The following is a 14392-nucleotide window of genomic DNA, read 5'->3' as shown; positions in this document are numbered from 1 at the left end:
TTTAGGCAGGCATCAAGATCGGCGCAGGCTTGGAGGGCCGAATGGCCTGTTCCTGTGCTGTACTGTTCTTTGTTCTTAGTTAGTTGTCCAAATTATCGAGGCATGGGAAGGCACCTCAGTCCCGTTAGATGCACATTCTGTTCCATGTGGGAACTCCAGGATAATTTTTGTGATTTATTTTCCTTCCGGGGATGTGAGCGTTGCTGGCAAGCCCAGCATTTGTTGTCCATCCCTAATTGCCTTTGAGAAGGTGGCGGTTCACCACCACCTTCTTGAAGAACTGCAGTCTATGTGATGTAGGTACGCCCACAGTGTTGTTAGGAAGGGAGTTCCAGATTTTTGTTCTGGACAACCACACGTGCAGGAATTGTCTTCAGCTAAAAGACCTCAAACTCTGGGTTTTGGAGCTCGAGCCACAGCTGGAGTCATTGCGATGCCTCCGCAAAACTTGAGTTTCATTGATAGCACGTTTCTAGAGGTGGTCACCCTGCAGCTTAAGAGTGTGCAGGCAGAGAAGGAATGGGTGACTGTCAGGCATCAAGCAGATCGAGGCAGGTAGTGCAGGAGTCCCCTGAACGCATCTCACTCACCAACGGGTACTCCGTTCTGAATATTGGTCAAGGTGATATTCCTCTGTGGAGTGCAGCCAGAGCCAAGTCCATAGCACCACAGGGAGCACAGCTGTACAGGGGCGTGGGGAAAAATGGGGAAAGCAATCGTAATGGGGGATTCTAGAGTTAGGGGAACAGACAGGTGTTCCTGCAGCCACAGATGTGATACAAGGATGATACGTTGCCTCCCTGGTGCCAGGATCAAGGATATCACTGAGCTGCTGCAGAGGATCTGAAGGGGAAGAGTGAACAGCTAGAGGTTGTGGTCTATATTGGCACCAACAGCATAGGTAGAAAGAAGGAGTCAGACTTTAGGCAGCTAGCAAGGAGACTTGCAAGCAAGACCTCAAGGTTGTAATCTCCAGATTGTTCCTGATGCCACGTGCAAGGTTCTCACAGGGCAGTTTACTAGTGCTGTTTTAGAGGGTTTAAACTAATTTGGCAGGGGAACCAGACTGTAGCATTAGGAAGCATTAATGAGGTGCATAACGGATTGGAAAGATATATAGCACTAGAGTAAGAAACAGAAAACTATGCCGTGAGGTCAGACTAAGAGGAAATGCAATAAGGTTTAAATTAGGTTTACAGTGTATGTATGGAAATAGATGAAGCATGGTGAATAAGGTTGGTGAGCTGGCAGGCACAAATAGCCACATGGAAATATGATATTGTGGCAATAACAGAGACCTGGCTCAAAAAAGGACAGGATTGGGTACTAAATATTCCTTGATACAAGATATTCAGGCAAGATAGGGAAGGGAAGAAAGTAGGAGGGTTGGCAGTATTGATTAAGGAAAACATTACAGTGCCGGCAGACAGGATTTCTTGGAGGGGTCAAGAACAGAATCTATTTGGTTAGAATTAAAAAAACAATAGCAGTAACATTAAACTTTGTGGGTGTAGTCTATAGGCCACTAACTAGCGGGAAAAATACAGAAGAGCAAATTTTCAGGGAAGTTAGAGAGGTTTGGAAACTATTGAGTCGTAAGAATATGGGACTTTAATTATCCTACTATAGACCAGGATGCTAATAGTGTACTTAGATACATACACTGTAGAGGACAGAGAGGGGTGAAGAGTTTCTGAAGTGTGTTCCTGGAGAAGTTTCTTGACCTGTATGTTTCTTGCCCAAAAAGAAAGGAGGGATTGCTGGTTCTGGGAAATTAGTTGGGTCAAGTGTCAGTAGAGGACCATTTAGGGAACAGTAATGATAGTATTATAGGATTTAGGTTAGCTATGGAAAAGGCCAAGGAGCAATCTAGAGTAAAAATGCTTAATTGAAGGAGGGATAATTTCAGCTGATTGAGAATGGATCTGTCCCGGGTAAACTGGAATGAAATATTGGCAGGCAAAACTGTAGCGGAACAGTGGGCTGCCTTTGAAGAGCAGGTAGTTCAGTTACAGTTGAGGTACATTTCCATGAGGGGGAAAGCTAGGACAACCAAAGCCAGAGCTCCCTGGATGACAAAAGAGATGGAGAGTAAGATGAAGCAGAAAAAGGGGCATAATACAGATGTCAGGTCGATAATACAAGTGAGAACCAGGCCGAATATAGAAAGTTCACATGGGGAGTGAAAAAGGAAGTAAGCGGCATAGAGAGAGTATGCGAAGACGCTGGGAGCTAACATAAAAGTGTATCCCAAAAAGGCATGTAAATAGTAAAATGGCAGTAAGAGAAGGAATGGAGCCGATTTGGGACAAAAAAAGGGATCCATGTATGGAGGCAGAGGGCATGGCTATGGTACCAAAAAAGGACTCTGCATCCGCCTTCACCAAGGAAGAAGATGCTGCCAAAGTCATAGTGAAAGAGGAAGTAGTTGAAACACTGGATGGGCTAAAAATTAATGAAGAGGAGTATTAGAAAAGCTGGTTGTACTTAAAATTGATAAGTCACCAGAACTGGATGCATCAGAGGATGTCGAGTGAAAAAGATTGCACTGTACTGACAATAATGTCTTTGTCTCTGTCTTCACAAAGGAAAGGGTTGATGTAGACATTGTAGTTAAAGAGGAGGAGTGTGAAGTATTAGATACGATATCCTTGAAACTGGATAAATCGCCAGGGACCGATGGCTTGCATCCCAGGTTGTTAAAGGAAGTCAGGGAGGAAATAGTGGGTGCGTGAGGATCATCTTCAAATCCTCACTAGATAGAACATTACAGCGCAGTACAGGCCCTTCAGCCCTCGATGTTACGCCGACCTGTGAAACCATCTGACCTACACTATTCCATTTTCATCCATGTGTCTATCCAATGATCACTTAAATGCCCTTAAACTTGGCGAGTCTACTACTGTTGCAGGCAGGGCGTTCCACGCCCCTACTACTCTCTGAGTAAAGAAACTACCTCTGACATCTGTCCTATATCTATCACCCCTCAACTTAAAGCTATGTCCCCTCGTGTTTGCCATCACCATCCGAGGAAAAAGGCTCTCATTATCCACCCTGTCCAACCCTCTGATTATCTTATATGCCTCTATTAAGTCACCTCTTCTCCTCCTTCTCGCTAACGAAAACAACCTCAAGTCCCTCAGCCTTTCCTCGTAAGACCTTCCCTCCATACCAGGCAACATCCTAGTAAATCTCCTCTGCACCTTTTCCAAAGATACAAGAGAAGTGCCAGACGACTGGAGGTCTGTGAACGTTGTACCATTATTCAAAAAAGGGTACGAGGGATAGGCCAAATAATTATAGGCCGGTCAATCTGACCTCGGTGGTGGGTAAATTGTTAGAATCTATTCTGAGAGACAGGATAAACTGCCACTTAGAAAGGCACGGCTTAATCAGGGATAGTCAGCATGGATTTGTTAAGGGAAGGTCATGTCTTACGAGCTTAATTGAGTTTTTTGAGGAAGTAACAAGGAGGATTGATGAGGGTAGTGCAGTGGATGTGGTCGACATGGATTTTAGTAAGGTATTTGACAAGGTCCCACATGGCAGACTGGTCAGTAAAATGAAAGCCCATGGGATATAGGGGAATGTGGCAGGTTGAAACCAGAATTAGCTCAGGGACAGGAAACAAAGAGTAGTATTCGACGGATGTTTTTGTGAATGGAAAGATGTTTCCCGTAGCGATTCGCAGTGTTGGGTCCCTTGCTGTTTGTGGTATATGTTAATGATTTGGACTTAAAGATGGGAAACATGATTGGGAAATTTGCTGATGACACAAAAATTGGCCATGTAGTTGATAGTGAAGATGATAGCCACAGACTCCAGAAAGATATCAATGCTTTTGTTGAGTGGGCAGAGAAGTGGCAAATGGATTTCAATCCAGATAAGTGTGAGGTAATACATTTGGGGAGGGCAAATAAAGCGAGGATATACACAATAAAATAGGGGGATATTGAAAGGGGTAGAAGTGAGAGACCTTGGAGTGCATATCCACAGGTCCCGGAAGGTGGCAGGACTGGTAGATAGAGTGTCATTGAGTCAGAGAGATACAGCACTGAAACAGGCTCTGGACTAGGTGCTGGAAGGTGGGATTAGATTGGGTGGCTAGTTTTTTCGGCCAGCGCGGACACGATGGGCTGAATTGCCTCCTTCTATGCCGTACTTTTTCTGTGCTTCTATTGTTCTAATAATTTTCTAAACCTCCTTAGACACGGGATTGGTGCCAGAGGAATGGAAAATTGCAAATGTTACGTCCTTCTTCAAGAAAGGGTGTAAGGATAAACCCAGAAACTACAGGCCAGTCAGTTTAACCTCAGTGTTTGGCGAGCTTTTAGAAATGATAATCTGGGACAAAATTAACAGTCATGTGGACAAATGTGGACTAATTAAGGACAGCCAGTACAGATTTGTTAAAAGCGAACTGTATTTAACTAACTTGATTAAGCTTTTTGATGAGCTAACAGAGAGGATTGATTAGGATAATGTGGTTGTTGTGGTGTATATAAATATCCAAAAGACATTTGATAAAATGCCAAGTAACAGGTTTGTCAGCAAAGCTAAAGTCTATGGAACAAAATGGAAAGTGGCAGCATGGATATGAAGTTGATTGAGTGACAGGAAGCAGAAAGTACCGGTTGTTTATCTGACTAGAGCAAGGTATACATTGGGGTTCCCCGGGGTCGGTACTCAAACCACTGCTCTTCTTGATCTATCTTAATGACCGTTAGTTGGGTGTACAGGGCTCAATTTCAAAATCTGCAGATGACCCAAAACTTGGAAGTATTGTGAACTTTGAGGAGAATGGTATCGACTTCAAGAGGACATTGACAGCTGGAATGAGCACACAAGTGACAGATGAAATTTAATGCAGAGAAATGTGAAGTAATACATTTTGGTAGGACGAATGAGGAGAGGCAATATAAAATCAAGGGTTCAATTCTAAAGGAGGTGCAGGAGCAGAGGGACCTACAGGAATATGTTAACAAATTACTGAGGTTGCAGGGCAGTTTGAGAAAGTGGTTAAAAAGGCATAAGGGATCCTGGGCTTTCTAAACAGAAGCAGAGAGTGCAAAAGCAAGGAAGTTATGAACCACCTTTATAAAGCACTGGTTCGGCCTCAACTGGAGTATTGCGTCCAATTCTGGGCACCATGCTTTAGAAGGGTGCAGAAAAGATTGACGAGAGTGGTTCCAGGGATAAGGGACTTCAGTGACATGGACAGATTGAGAAAGCTGGGTCGGTTCGCCTTGGAGAAGGTTGATAAAAGATTTGATAGAGGTGTTCAAAATCAAGAGGGATTTGGATAGAATAGATAGGGAGTATTTGTTCCCATTAGCTGAAGGGTCCAGAACCACAGGACACAGATTTAACATAATTCGCAAAAAGAACCAGAGGCGACATGAGGAAAAACGTCTTTACGCGGTGAGTGGTCAGGATCTGGAATGCACGACCTGAGAGGGTGATGAAGGCAGATTCAATCGAAGCTTTCAAAAGAGAATTGGACAATTATCTGAGGAGAAAAAAATTTGCAGGGCTGCAGGGAAAAGGCTGGGGAGTGGGACTAGATGAGTTGCTCTTGCGGAGAGTCAGCATATGATGGGCCAAATGGCCTCCTTCTGTGCAGTAGATATTCAATGATGGAATGGATACAGAAAGAATGTTTCTTCATATGGGGAAAAGCAAAACTAGAGACCATCAATATAAGAAAGTCACTAAGAAATCCAATAGGGAATTCAGAAGAAACATCTTTACCCAAAAAATGGTGAGAATGTGAAACTCACTACTACAGGGAGTGTTGAAGCGAATAGCATAGATTCATTTTAGGGAAAGCTAGACAAGCATATGAAAGAAAAGGGGATAGAGGGTTACGTTAATAGTTTTACATAAGGAAAGATGGGCGGAAGCTCAAGTGGAGCACAAATTCTGGCATGGACTCGTTGGGGCGAATGGCCTGTTTCTGTGCCATATATCCTATATTTTGAGGAGAATTTTGACCATTGGGAAGAAAGTAGCAAAGTAGATGTGTCTGCAAACTCTATCGCCACGATCAGTGTTAGACTAAAAGTCATAGGCTGGCTTGTATCTCTGGAAGAGTGTGTGTAGGTCATGGAGGGATTTGTTAAGCAGGATGAGATTTCTATAAATTAATGAGTTGATGACGAATGGGTTTTGTACTCCGGACGGGGTGCAAATTACAGGCTTTTAGGCAAGGAGGAGCTGATGTAGGAAGGAGCACAGAAGACTGGAGAGGAGAGCATCGAATACCATTTTTTACCACACTGCTTTCAGCTGTGCATGTGCCGATTCACATTTCTCAAACTATTAGGCTCAGCAATTCCTCCAAGATGTTTCCACATGATGATCTCACAAGCACTTATTTTTAAAAAAGCCATATCGAAGTCAAATTCCAATTCTTTTTAACTGGTTGAAGTTAATTTAAAGTGTGCTTAAAGTATGTCAATATTATCAAGTCTTAGAATTTAATGAATCATTTCTATAAATATTACAGCAGGGCTATTTAAAAGTTACAAAGGATCAATCAATGGTCTAGTGCATAAAATAAAGTTGTAACATTACGTGAAGAGCACTAACTACAAGCAACATTCATATACTGTAGTCCTGTGACTATTTAAGGGAGCACACCACGAGGGAGATCTTGGTGAATTAAAAACACTTTTAGATTGCTAAGTTATTTCCTTCCTGTCTAGTATGCAATCCCTTTTTTAATTCTAAAGTTTGTAACTGGCCATGCAGGGCTCTGCTGTAGAATGCAGAGAACCAGTTTTTTTCTAATTTGTTTTGCGGGATGTAGGCATCGCTGGCTAGGCCAGCATTTGTTGCCCAACCCTAATTGCCTTTGGACTGAGTGGCTTGCTAGGCCATTTCAAAGGGCATTTTAAGAGTCAACCACATTGCACAAGTCACATGTCGGCCAGACCAGGTAAGGACAGCAGATTTCCTTCCCTAAAGAACATTAGCGAGCCGGATGGGTTTCATGGTCATTAGACTGGCTTTTAATTCTAGATTTATTAATTGAATTCAAATTTCACCATCTGCCATGGTGGGATTCAAACCAATGTCCCCAGAGCATTAGCCTGAGTTCTGGATTACTCATCAGTAACATTTCCACTATGCCACTGCCTCCCCATTGCAGTGCAAGTCAAAACAAGGAGGACTGAAACCAGCCCACTTAAACCAAGGACTACTTTGTAGACTAATATGTTTGTGGATTTATAATGCCACTTAGTCCCAGGGTGTGGAATGTTTCTACTATGGAAAGCAGTCAAGAAACAGAAACCTACTTACATACAATAAAAGTATCTTAAGCATTCTATGGGGGCATTGTGTCTGTATGATCTCCCCTCAAAATAAGCAGGACTGTTTCAAATCTGATTTTATTTACGCCTAACCTTTGTGTTAAAGCTCAATATGCATTTACAATGTTGTATAAAGCAGATAAAAACAATTGTAATCAATACATCAAAATAAAACAAACCACAGGGTAGGGTTGTGGAGTTGCTACAGCAGGGGAGTTCTCCTGGTGTCCTGGCCATCAAATATCCCTGAATCAATGTCTAAAAAAAAATGTTCTGGTCATTTATCTCATTGCTGTTTGTCTAACCTTGCTACCCTGTTTCCTACGCTTTAAATGTACTTCACTACCCGCAACACACTTTGGGACGTACTGAGGTTGTGAGAGGTGCAATAGATCCGCAAGCTCTTTTTCTTCTACTGGATAGCCAAACAAGAGGTCATGAGTTCAAAGCCTTATCTGGTCAATTTGTGAAATTGAGTTCTATAAAATCTGGTCACTGGGCGGGCTGGCACCAGAAAAATAGATCGTGGGCAGGTAGAACTGCCACGAAAGAAGGTTCACTACCTTTTCAGAGCAACTAAGCCTTCGTGCCCACATCTGAGCTTTGGGTGCATCCAGATTATGAGGTGATTTGTTCCACAAAGGGACAGTTTCATCAAACTAGAATATAAGTTAGTAAAACTGAATTGGAACAACAAATGCCTGCCATTCCCATTGTATTTTCTCTCTATTAGTACGTGGGTATCGAGTAATGTAGCACCTATGCTATTACAAACCATCATTCATTACAGGTCATTGAAAAATGTATGTTCATAGCATTGTGGTAAGTGGCTATGAGTAGTCACAAAGCCTGGAGGCACTCTCACAATTTTACTATACAAGTGGGTGTATACTTTACTCACAAGAAATCCAAGGTTGCTCTATTTTAATTTTTAAAGAACTCACTAAAAATGAACTGCAATCCCATAGGTAATGAATTTGGACTAATGCCCTTCAGGGAAGGAAATCTGCTGTCCTTACCTGGTTTCAACTACACGTGACTCCAGACCCATTGCAATGTGGTTGACTCTTAAAAATTTCCTCTGAACTGGCCCAGCAAGGCACTCAGTTACATACAAACATACGAATTAGGAGCAGGAGTAGGCCACTTGGCCCTTCCGAGTCTGCTCCACCATTCAATAAGATCTGATTGTAACCTCAACTCCACATTACCGCCTACCTGCATGAACACCGGCTGGGCCGAATGGCCTGGAAATTCTTTGTAGTTCTACATAGTTTGTGAGGATGGCCCTTCAATGCACCAACAGACACCCAATGCGCAACCTCACTTGGACGGCAGGCGGGGAAAATGGTGAAATGTTATACTGATAAAGCAGGTGGTCAGAATTGCTGCCTATTGTTGGTGCAGAGTAATGCAAGCTTATATTGGGATCTAGCGTTTTGTTGCTAACCTGGTATATTAGACTCTGACACAAAGGGGATAATTTCATCCAACCCGCCTGGCAGGAATCTGATCAGATTGGATCAGATGGCTATTTTTCCAATTTAAAGTAAAATGGACAGCAGATCTGAGCTATCAGACTTGGTGTGGTGGGTTAGGTGGAACTAGTCCTTTAACTGATAATTCCCCAGCAGCTACATGCTATCTCGACAGGCACCAATAATAAAAAAGATTAAAAGTAGGCAAAAGGTGTCTCAAATAGGAGGAAAAACAGTAAACAAAGTTGAGTGTTTTCTTTCTAAACAAATAATTTTGATTAGAAATGTTAAATGTTATTGTTAATGGAAAAAATAATTGCAACTATTGTGTGCAGTTTTGGTCTCCTTATCTGAGGAAGGATGTTCTTGCTACAGAGGGAGTGGAACGAAGGGTTACCAGACTGATTCCTGGGATGGTGGGACTGACATATGAGAGATTGAGTCGGTTAGGATTATATTTGCTGGAGTTCAGAAGAGTGAGGGGAGATCTCATAGAAACGTATAAAATTCTAACAGGACTTGACAGGGTAGATGCAGGAAGGATGTTCCCGATGGTTGGGGAATCCAGAACCAGGGGTCACAGTTTAAGGATACGGGGTAAACCTTTCAGGACTGAGATGAGAAATTTCTTCACCCAGAGAGCGGTGAGCCTGTGGAATTCGCTACCACAGAAAGCAGTTAAGGCCAAAACATGGTATGTTTTCAAGAAGGAGTTAGATATAGCTCTTGGGTCTAAAGGGATCAAAGGGTATGGGGCGAAAGTGGGAACGGGCTACTGAGTTGGATGATCAGCCATGATCATAATGAATGGCGGAGCAGGCTCGAAGGCCTACTCCTGCTCCTATTTTCTATGTTTAACATTTCACTTACATTTTTCAGTTCCATTCCAGAGTCTACTACATAAGTGACATCAATAGCAAATGAAGAATCAGCTAATGAGTCTGCAATGATAATCTTCCTCCGGTAATCTTTGAATTTCTGGTTGCAATTTTCATAAATTTTTTGGAAGTTGCTTCCTACACCTGAATGCAATGGAATAGGAATGAGCTCGCCCAACTGAGACCCAATAGCGCCCCCGTCTGTCCGGATAGCTCGACAGCAGTCCATTATCTCCTGCAAAACAAAAGGAGACACAAGATACAAATATCATACAATTTACTTGATGATCGCCATGAAACAACCACATACTTTAAATGAACTGACTGCAATCTGAAGTAAAGAATCTTCACTGGGCTTCAGCCATAACTCCCATAACTGCTCCTTAGCACACCTCAACAAAGTCATGCATTTTTGGAAGGAAGAATTAGGAGAGACAGTAGAAACTAAATGGTACAACGTTAAAGGGACGCGGGAAGAGAGAGAGACCTAGTGGTTCACATACATAAATCTTTGAAGGTGGCAGGACATGTTCAGAAGCTGTTAAAAAAAAAAACATACAGGATCTTTGGCTTTATAAACAGAGTCACAGAGTGCAAATGCAAGGAAGTCATGTCAACTTTAATAAATCATTGATTAGACCCCAGAGTACTGTATCAAATTCTGGGTGCCAAACTTTAGGAAAAATGTCAAGGCCTTGGAGAGGGTGCAGAGGAGATTTATCAGAATTGTACAAGGGATGAGGGACTTCAGTTATGTGCATAGACTGGGAGAAGCTGGGGCTGTTCTCCTTGGAGCAGAGAAGGTTCAGGGGAGATTTAATATACTCAAAATTGAGAGGTTTTGATAAATAGGGAGAAACAATTTTCACTGATAGGAGGGTCAGTAATTAGACGACACAAATTTAAGATAATAAGGGAGGAAGTGAGGAGCAATCTTTTTACACAGTGAGCTGTTACGATGTGGAACGCACTGCCTGAAAGGGTGGTGGAAGCAGATTTAACAGTAATTTTCAAAAGGGAACTGGATTTATACTTGAAATGAATAAATTTGCAGGCTTTAGGGAAATAACAGGAGAATGGAACGAATTTGATGTCTCTTTCAAAGAGACAGCATAGGCATAATAGGCCAAATGGCCTCCTCCTGATTCTCTGAAACCTTCTTTTATGTCATCATCCCAAACTTGAATTGCCCTTAAATGAATCCATGACTGCCCCTTGTGCCTCTAAGTATTCTCTGAATGTCCATCGCATCATAGCTGTCTCCTTAACAGCAGCCTCTAAATGATCCATCCTCTGCTATCACTGAGAATCCCGCTTAGCACTCCATCGGGTCAAACTCCTCCCCAATTGTCTTCAATTTGCACCACCGGATCCCTCAGACCCTATCTGCACACAGTCACAGCCCATTCTTCTATTTGTCTCTAGAATGTTCACTTGTACACGAATAAGCCACTCCTAAATTTAAAATCTGTCTTAGAGCCTTCTCTACCTCAGTTGTTCGCATAAGTGGATCTCAAATCCCCTACGGGCCGAGTAGACTCCTGCTGCCCAATATCTCCTTAGTCAATAGCCTAACCTAGGGGTGTCCCCTCGTGATCCATACTGGATATTCTTATCTTTTGCAAATGTCCCTACATGTCTCATCAATCCTTTTGAACATGGACTAAGGAAACATCTCAGAAGATGAGGCCAGATTCAAACCATTAAACTTGCCTAAATTTCTGCCACATACATCAATCCCTGCAGTATATCTCATGTACCCAATATCCCAACCACATGGATGTACATTGGTTCCCCATCCCCAACACATTGAATTTAAAGCACCATTCTTCCATAGCCTTGTACATCCTTTCTCTGCAATCTCCTATAGCCTCTCTCCTACCACCAACTGTGTTCCTCTGTTTTAGCCTCTTTTGCCATCCCCCTCCTTTGTTTGAGCCTTAAGCATGGGTCCTAATCTCTGAAATTCACTTCCTCAACCTTTCCCTCTCTCCATTTCTCTCCTCTTTTAAAACCCTTCACACAAGCTAAATCTTTGTTCACCTCTCCTAACCCCTTCTTGGCTCTCGATCCCTCTTTCCTTACACCTGTGAAGCAACTTGCACCATTCTTCACAACAAAGGCACTATATAAATGCAATGAGAGTGAGAAACGTAGTCATTAATATTGGTAAAGAAAAAGTACTGGAGAAATTAATGGGACCAAATGCTAACAAATCCCCTGGCGCTGATAGCCTACTTCCTTGAGTTTTAAAAGAAGTGGCTACAGATACGGCAAATGTCTCCCAGAATTCCCCAGATTCTAGAATGGTCCTTGTGGATTGGAAGTTAGCAAATGTAACACCGCTATTCAAGAAAGGAGGGAGAGGGAAAGCAGGGAACAACAGGTCAGTTAGCCTGACATCACTGCTAGAATTTATTATTAAAGACATGGTAACAGGGAAAATCACTGATTATACCGAGTCAACACGATTTATTAAAAGGAAATAGTGTTCGACAAATCTATTAGTTTTTCAGGGTGTAACTAGTAAGGTACATAATGAGGAAACCAGTGGATGTAGTATATTTGGATTTTCAGAAGGCAATTGTTAAGGTGCCACAAGAGGTTGTTATACTAGATTAGGACTCATAGGGGTGGGGGTAATATATTAGCATGGATTGACGATTCATTAGCAAACAAAAAACAGACAGTAGGAATAAATGTTAATTTTCCGATGAGTGTGTGTAACTGGTGGAGTGCCACCAGGATCAGTGCTTGAGCTCAGTCATTTGCAATCAAGAGCAATGACTTAGATGAGTGACCGAGCACAATATATCCAAGTTTGCTGATGATGCAAAACTAGGTGAGGAAACAAGCTGTGAGGAGGACATAAAGAGCCTGCAAAGGGACACAGACCTGTTATGTGATTGGGGTAAGTAACTGGCAGATGGAGTATAATCTAAGGAAGCGTGAAATTATCCACTTTGGTAGGAAGGATGGAAAAGTGGAATTTTTTAAAAAGGTGATAAATCTAGTAAATGTCAGTATTTAGAGGGATTTGGGGGCCCTTGCACACAAATCAGAGAAAGGTAGCAAACAGGTACAGCAAGTAATCAGGACGGCAGCTGGTTTGCTGGCCTTTTTTTTTTACAAGGGGATTGTAGGAGAAGAGTAAGGATGTCTTGCTCCAGTTGTATACGGTTTTGGTGAGGCCACACCTGGAGTGCCACTTACAGTAAGATATACCTGCCTTAGAGAGGTTGCAATAAATGTTCACTAGATTGATTCCAGGGATGAGAGTGCTGTCCTATCAGGAGAGACTGAGGCGATTGGATCTATGCTCTGGATTCTAGAAGAGTGAAAGGTGATTGCATTGAAATTAATAAAATTCTTAGAGGGCTTGACAGAATGTTGTGATTCTTTGGAATTCTTCACTCCAGAGGGTTGTGGATATTCAGTCACAGAGTATATTCAAGACTGTGTTGATATATTTTTGGGAATTAAGGGATCTGGAGATAGAGCGGGAAAGCAGAGTTTATGCAGAAATGCAGCCATGATCTTACTGAACGGCAAAACAGGCTTGAGAGGCCGTATAGCCTACTCCTGCTCCTATTGCTTATACAAACTCCTAATATGACAAACTGCCAAAAATGTGGGCATTGTACAGTAAAATATGCACAAAGTAATTATTACTCTGATGAGATTAATATTGGATAAGTGCTACATTGCAACTGAACAAACAATGGAGGGATATGGTACGTGGCAGGAAAGGAATATTTTTTGTTCTGTAAATTCCTCAATTTAAAAGCATACATTACTGATGTAATATGTTTCTTGGATAAGAAACATAAGGATTAGGAGCAGGTGTAGACCACACAGACCGCAATCTTCCTCCACCCATTCAATAAGATTACGGCTGATCTTCAACTTGAGCTCCATCTTCCTACCCGATCTCCATATCCCTTGATTCCCTTAGATTCTAAGAATCTATCATGTTGGCCTTGAATATACTCAAATTTGGTAACAGCAAAATTATGAATCAATCACTGCACTTCCTCCTGAAGTTCCATTTCGCAAGATAGTAAAAAGCCACTGCATATGCCAATTGACTTTATGGTACCAGAGAGCTGGAAAAATGTTCAATATAATTATCAAATAATTAATCTGAAACTTGTTCTCAGACGGGGGAGGCATTTTACCCTCAAAACGACCAACGAGGGAGATGTTCCCTGGCTTTTCTTCGGTTAGTATTTATATGTTATGGTATGGTGCTCAGTTGTACAGGTCAGAAAATTCTCCTGGTCAATCTAGCCAATTTCAGCTTGGGAAGCCCTGGATAGTATAACTGGCTTCCATATTAGAAGCAGCTACTTGCCATCTAGTAGCCAGTGCTTTCAAGTACATGTGCAAAGATGTTCAGTGCAGACTGGATTAGAATCAGCTATATTGGCTTTATGTTGACACTAACTGTCCAGACTGACCCATGAGGAACAGCAATACTTGGCTGCCAGTATCTGAGCAACCATACACCAGTGCAGGGAAGAAAAGGAAACCAGTATGCACACTAACATGTAATCAGCCAAAATACTGCAAGTCTGCTCTTCCTAATTGCTGCCGGTGTAATTGATCCAGGATAGACCTAGTTTTCCTTTCACAATTTTAAAACGTCTGCTATATTTCCTAGGTTTTAGCAGATACTTAGTGGAGATGATTTTGAAAAAACCACCAGCTAAGGGTTATT

General features: G+C 42.1%; 1 protein-coding gene across 2 annotated transcripts in view; it reads right to left on the bottom strand.

Moving 5' to 3' along the window:
* The window catches only part of LOC137368292 (putative pre-mRNA-splicing factor ATP-dependent RNA helicase DHX32), a 143203-nt gene that overhangs the window by 58636 nt on the left and 70175 nt on the right, over positions 1-14392 (bottom strand). For both annotated transcript variants that reach the window (XM_068028715.1, XM_068028716.1), the window contains exon 5: positions 9665-9907. In XM_068028715.1, coding sequence (XP_067884816.1) covers positions 9665-9907 — 243 coding nt within the window. The remainder of the gene's footprint in view (positions 1-9664; positions 9908-14392) is intronic.

Source organism: Heterodontus francisci, chromosome 1 (genome assembly GCF_036365525.1).
Source record: "Heterodontus francisci isolate sHetFra1 chromosome 1, sHetFra1.hap1, whole genome shotgun sequence".
In the NCBI taxonomy this organism is placed as follows: domain Eukaryota; kingdom Metazoa; phylum Chordata; class Chondrichthyes; order Heterodontiformes; family Heterodontidae; genus Heterodontus; species Heterodontus francisci.
This window is presented reverse-complemented; position numbering and strand designations above follow the sequence as displayed.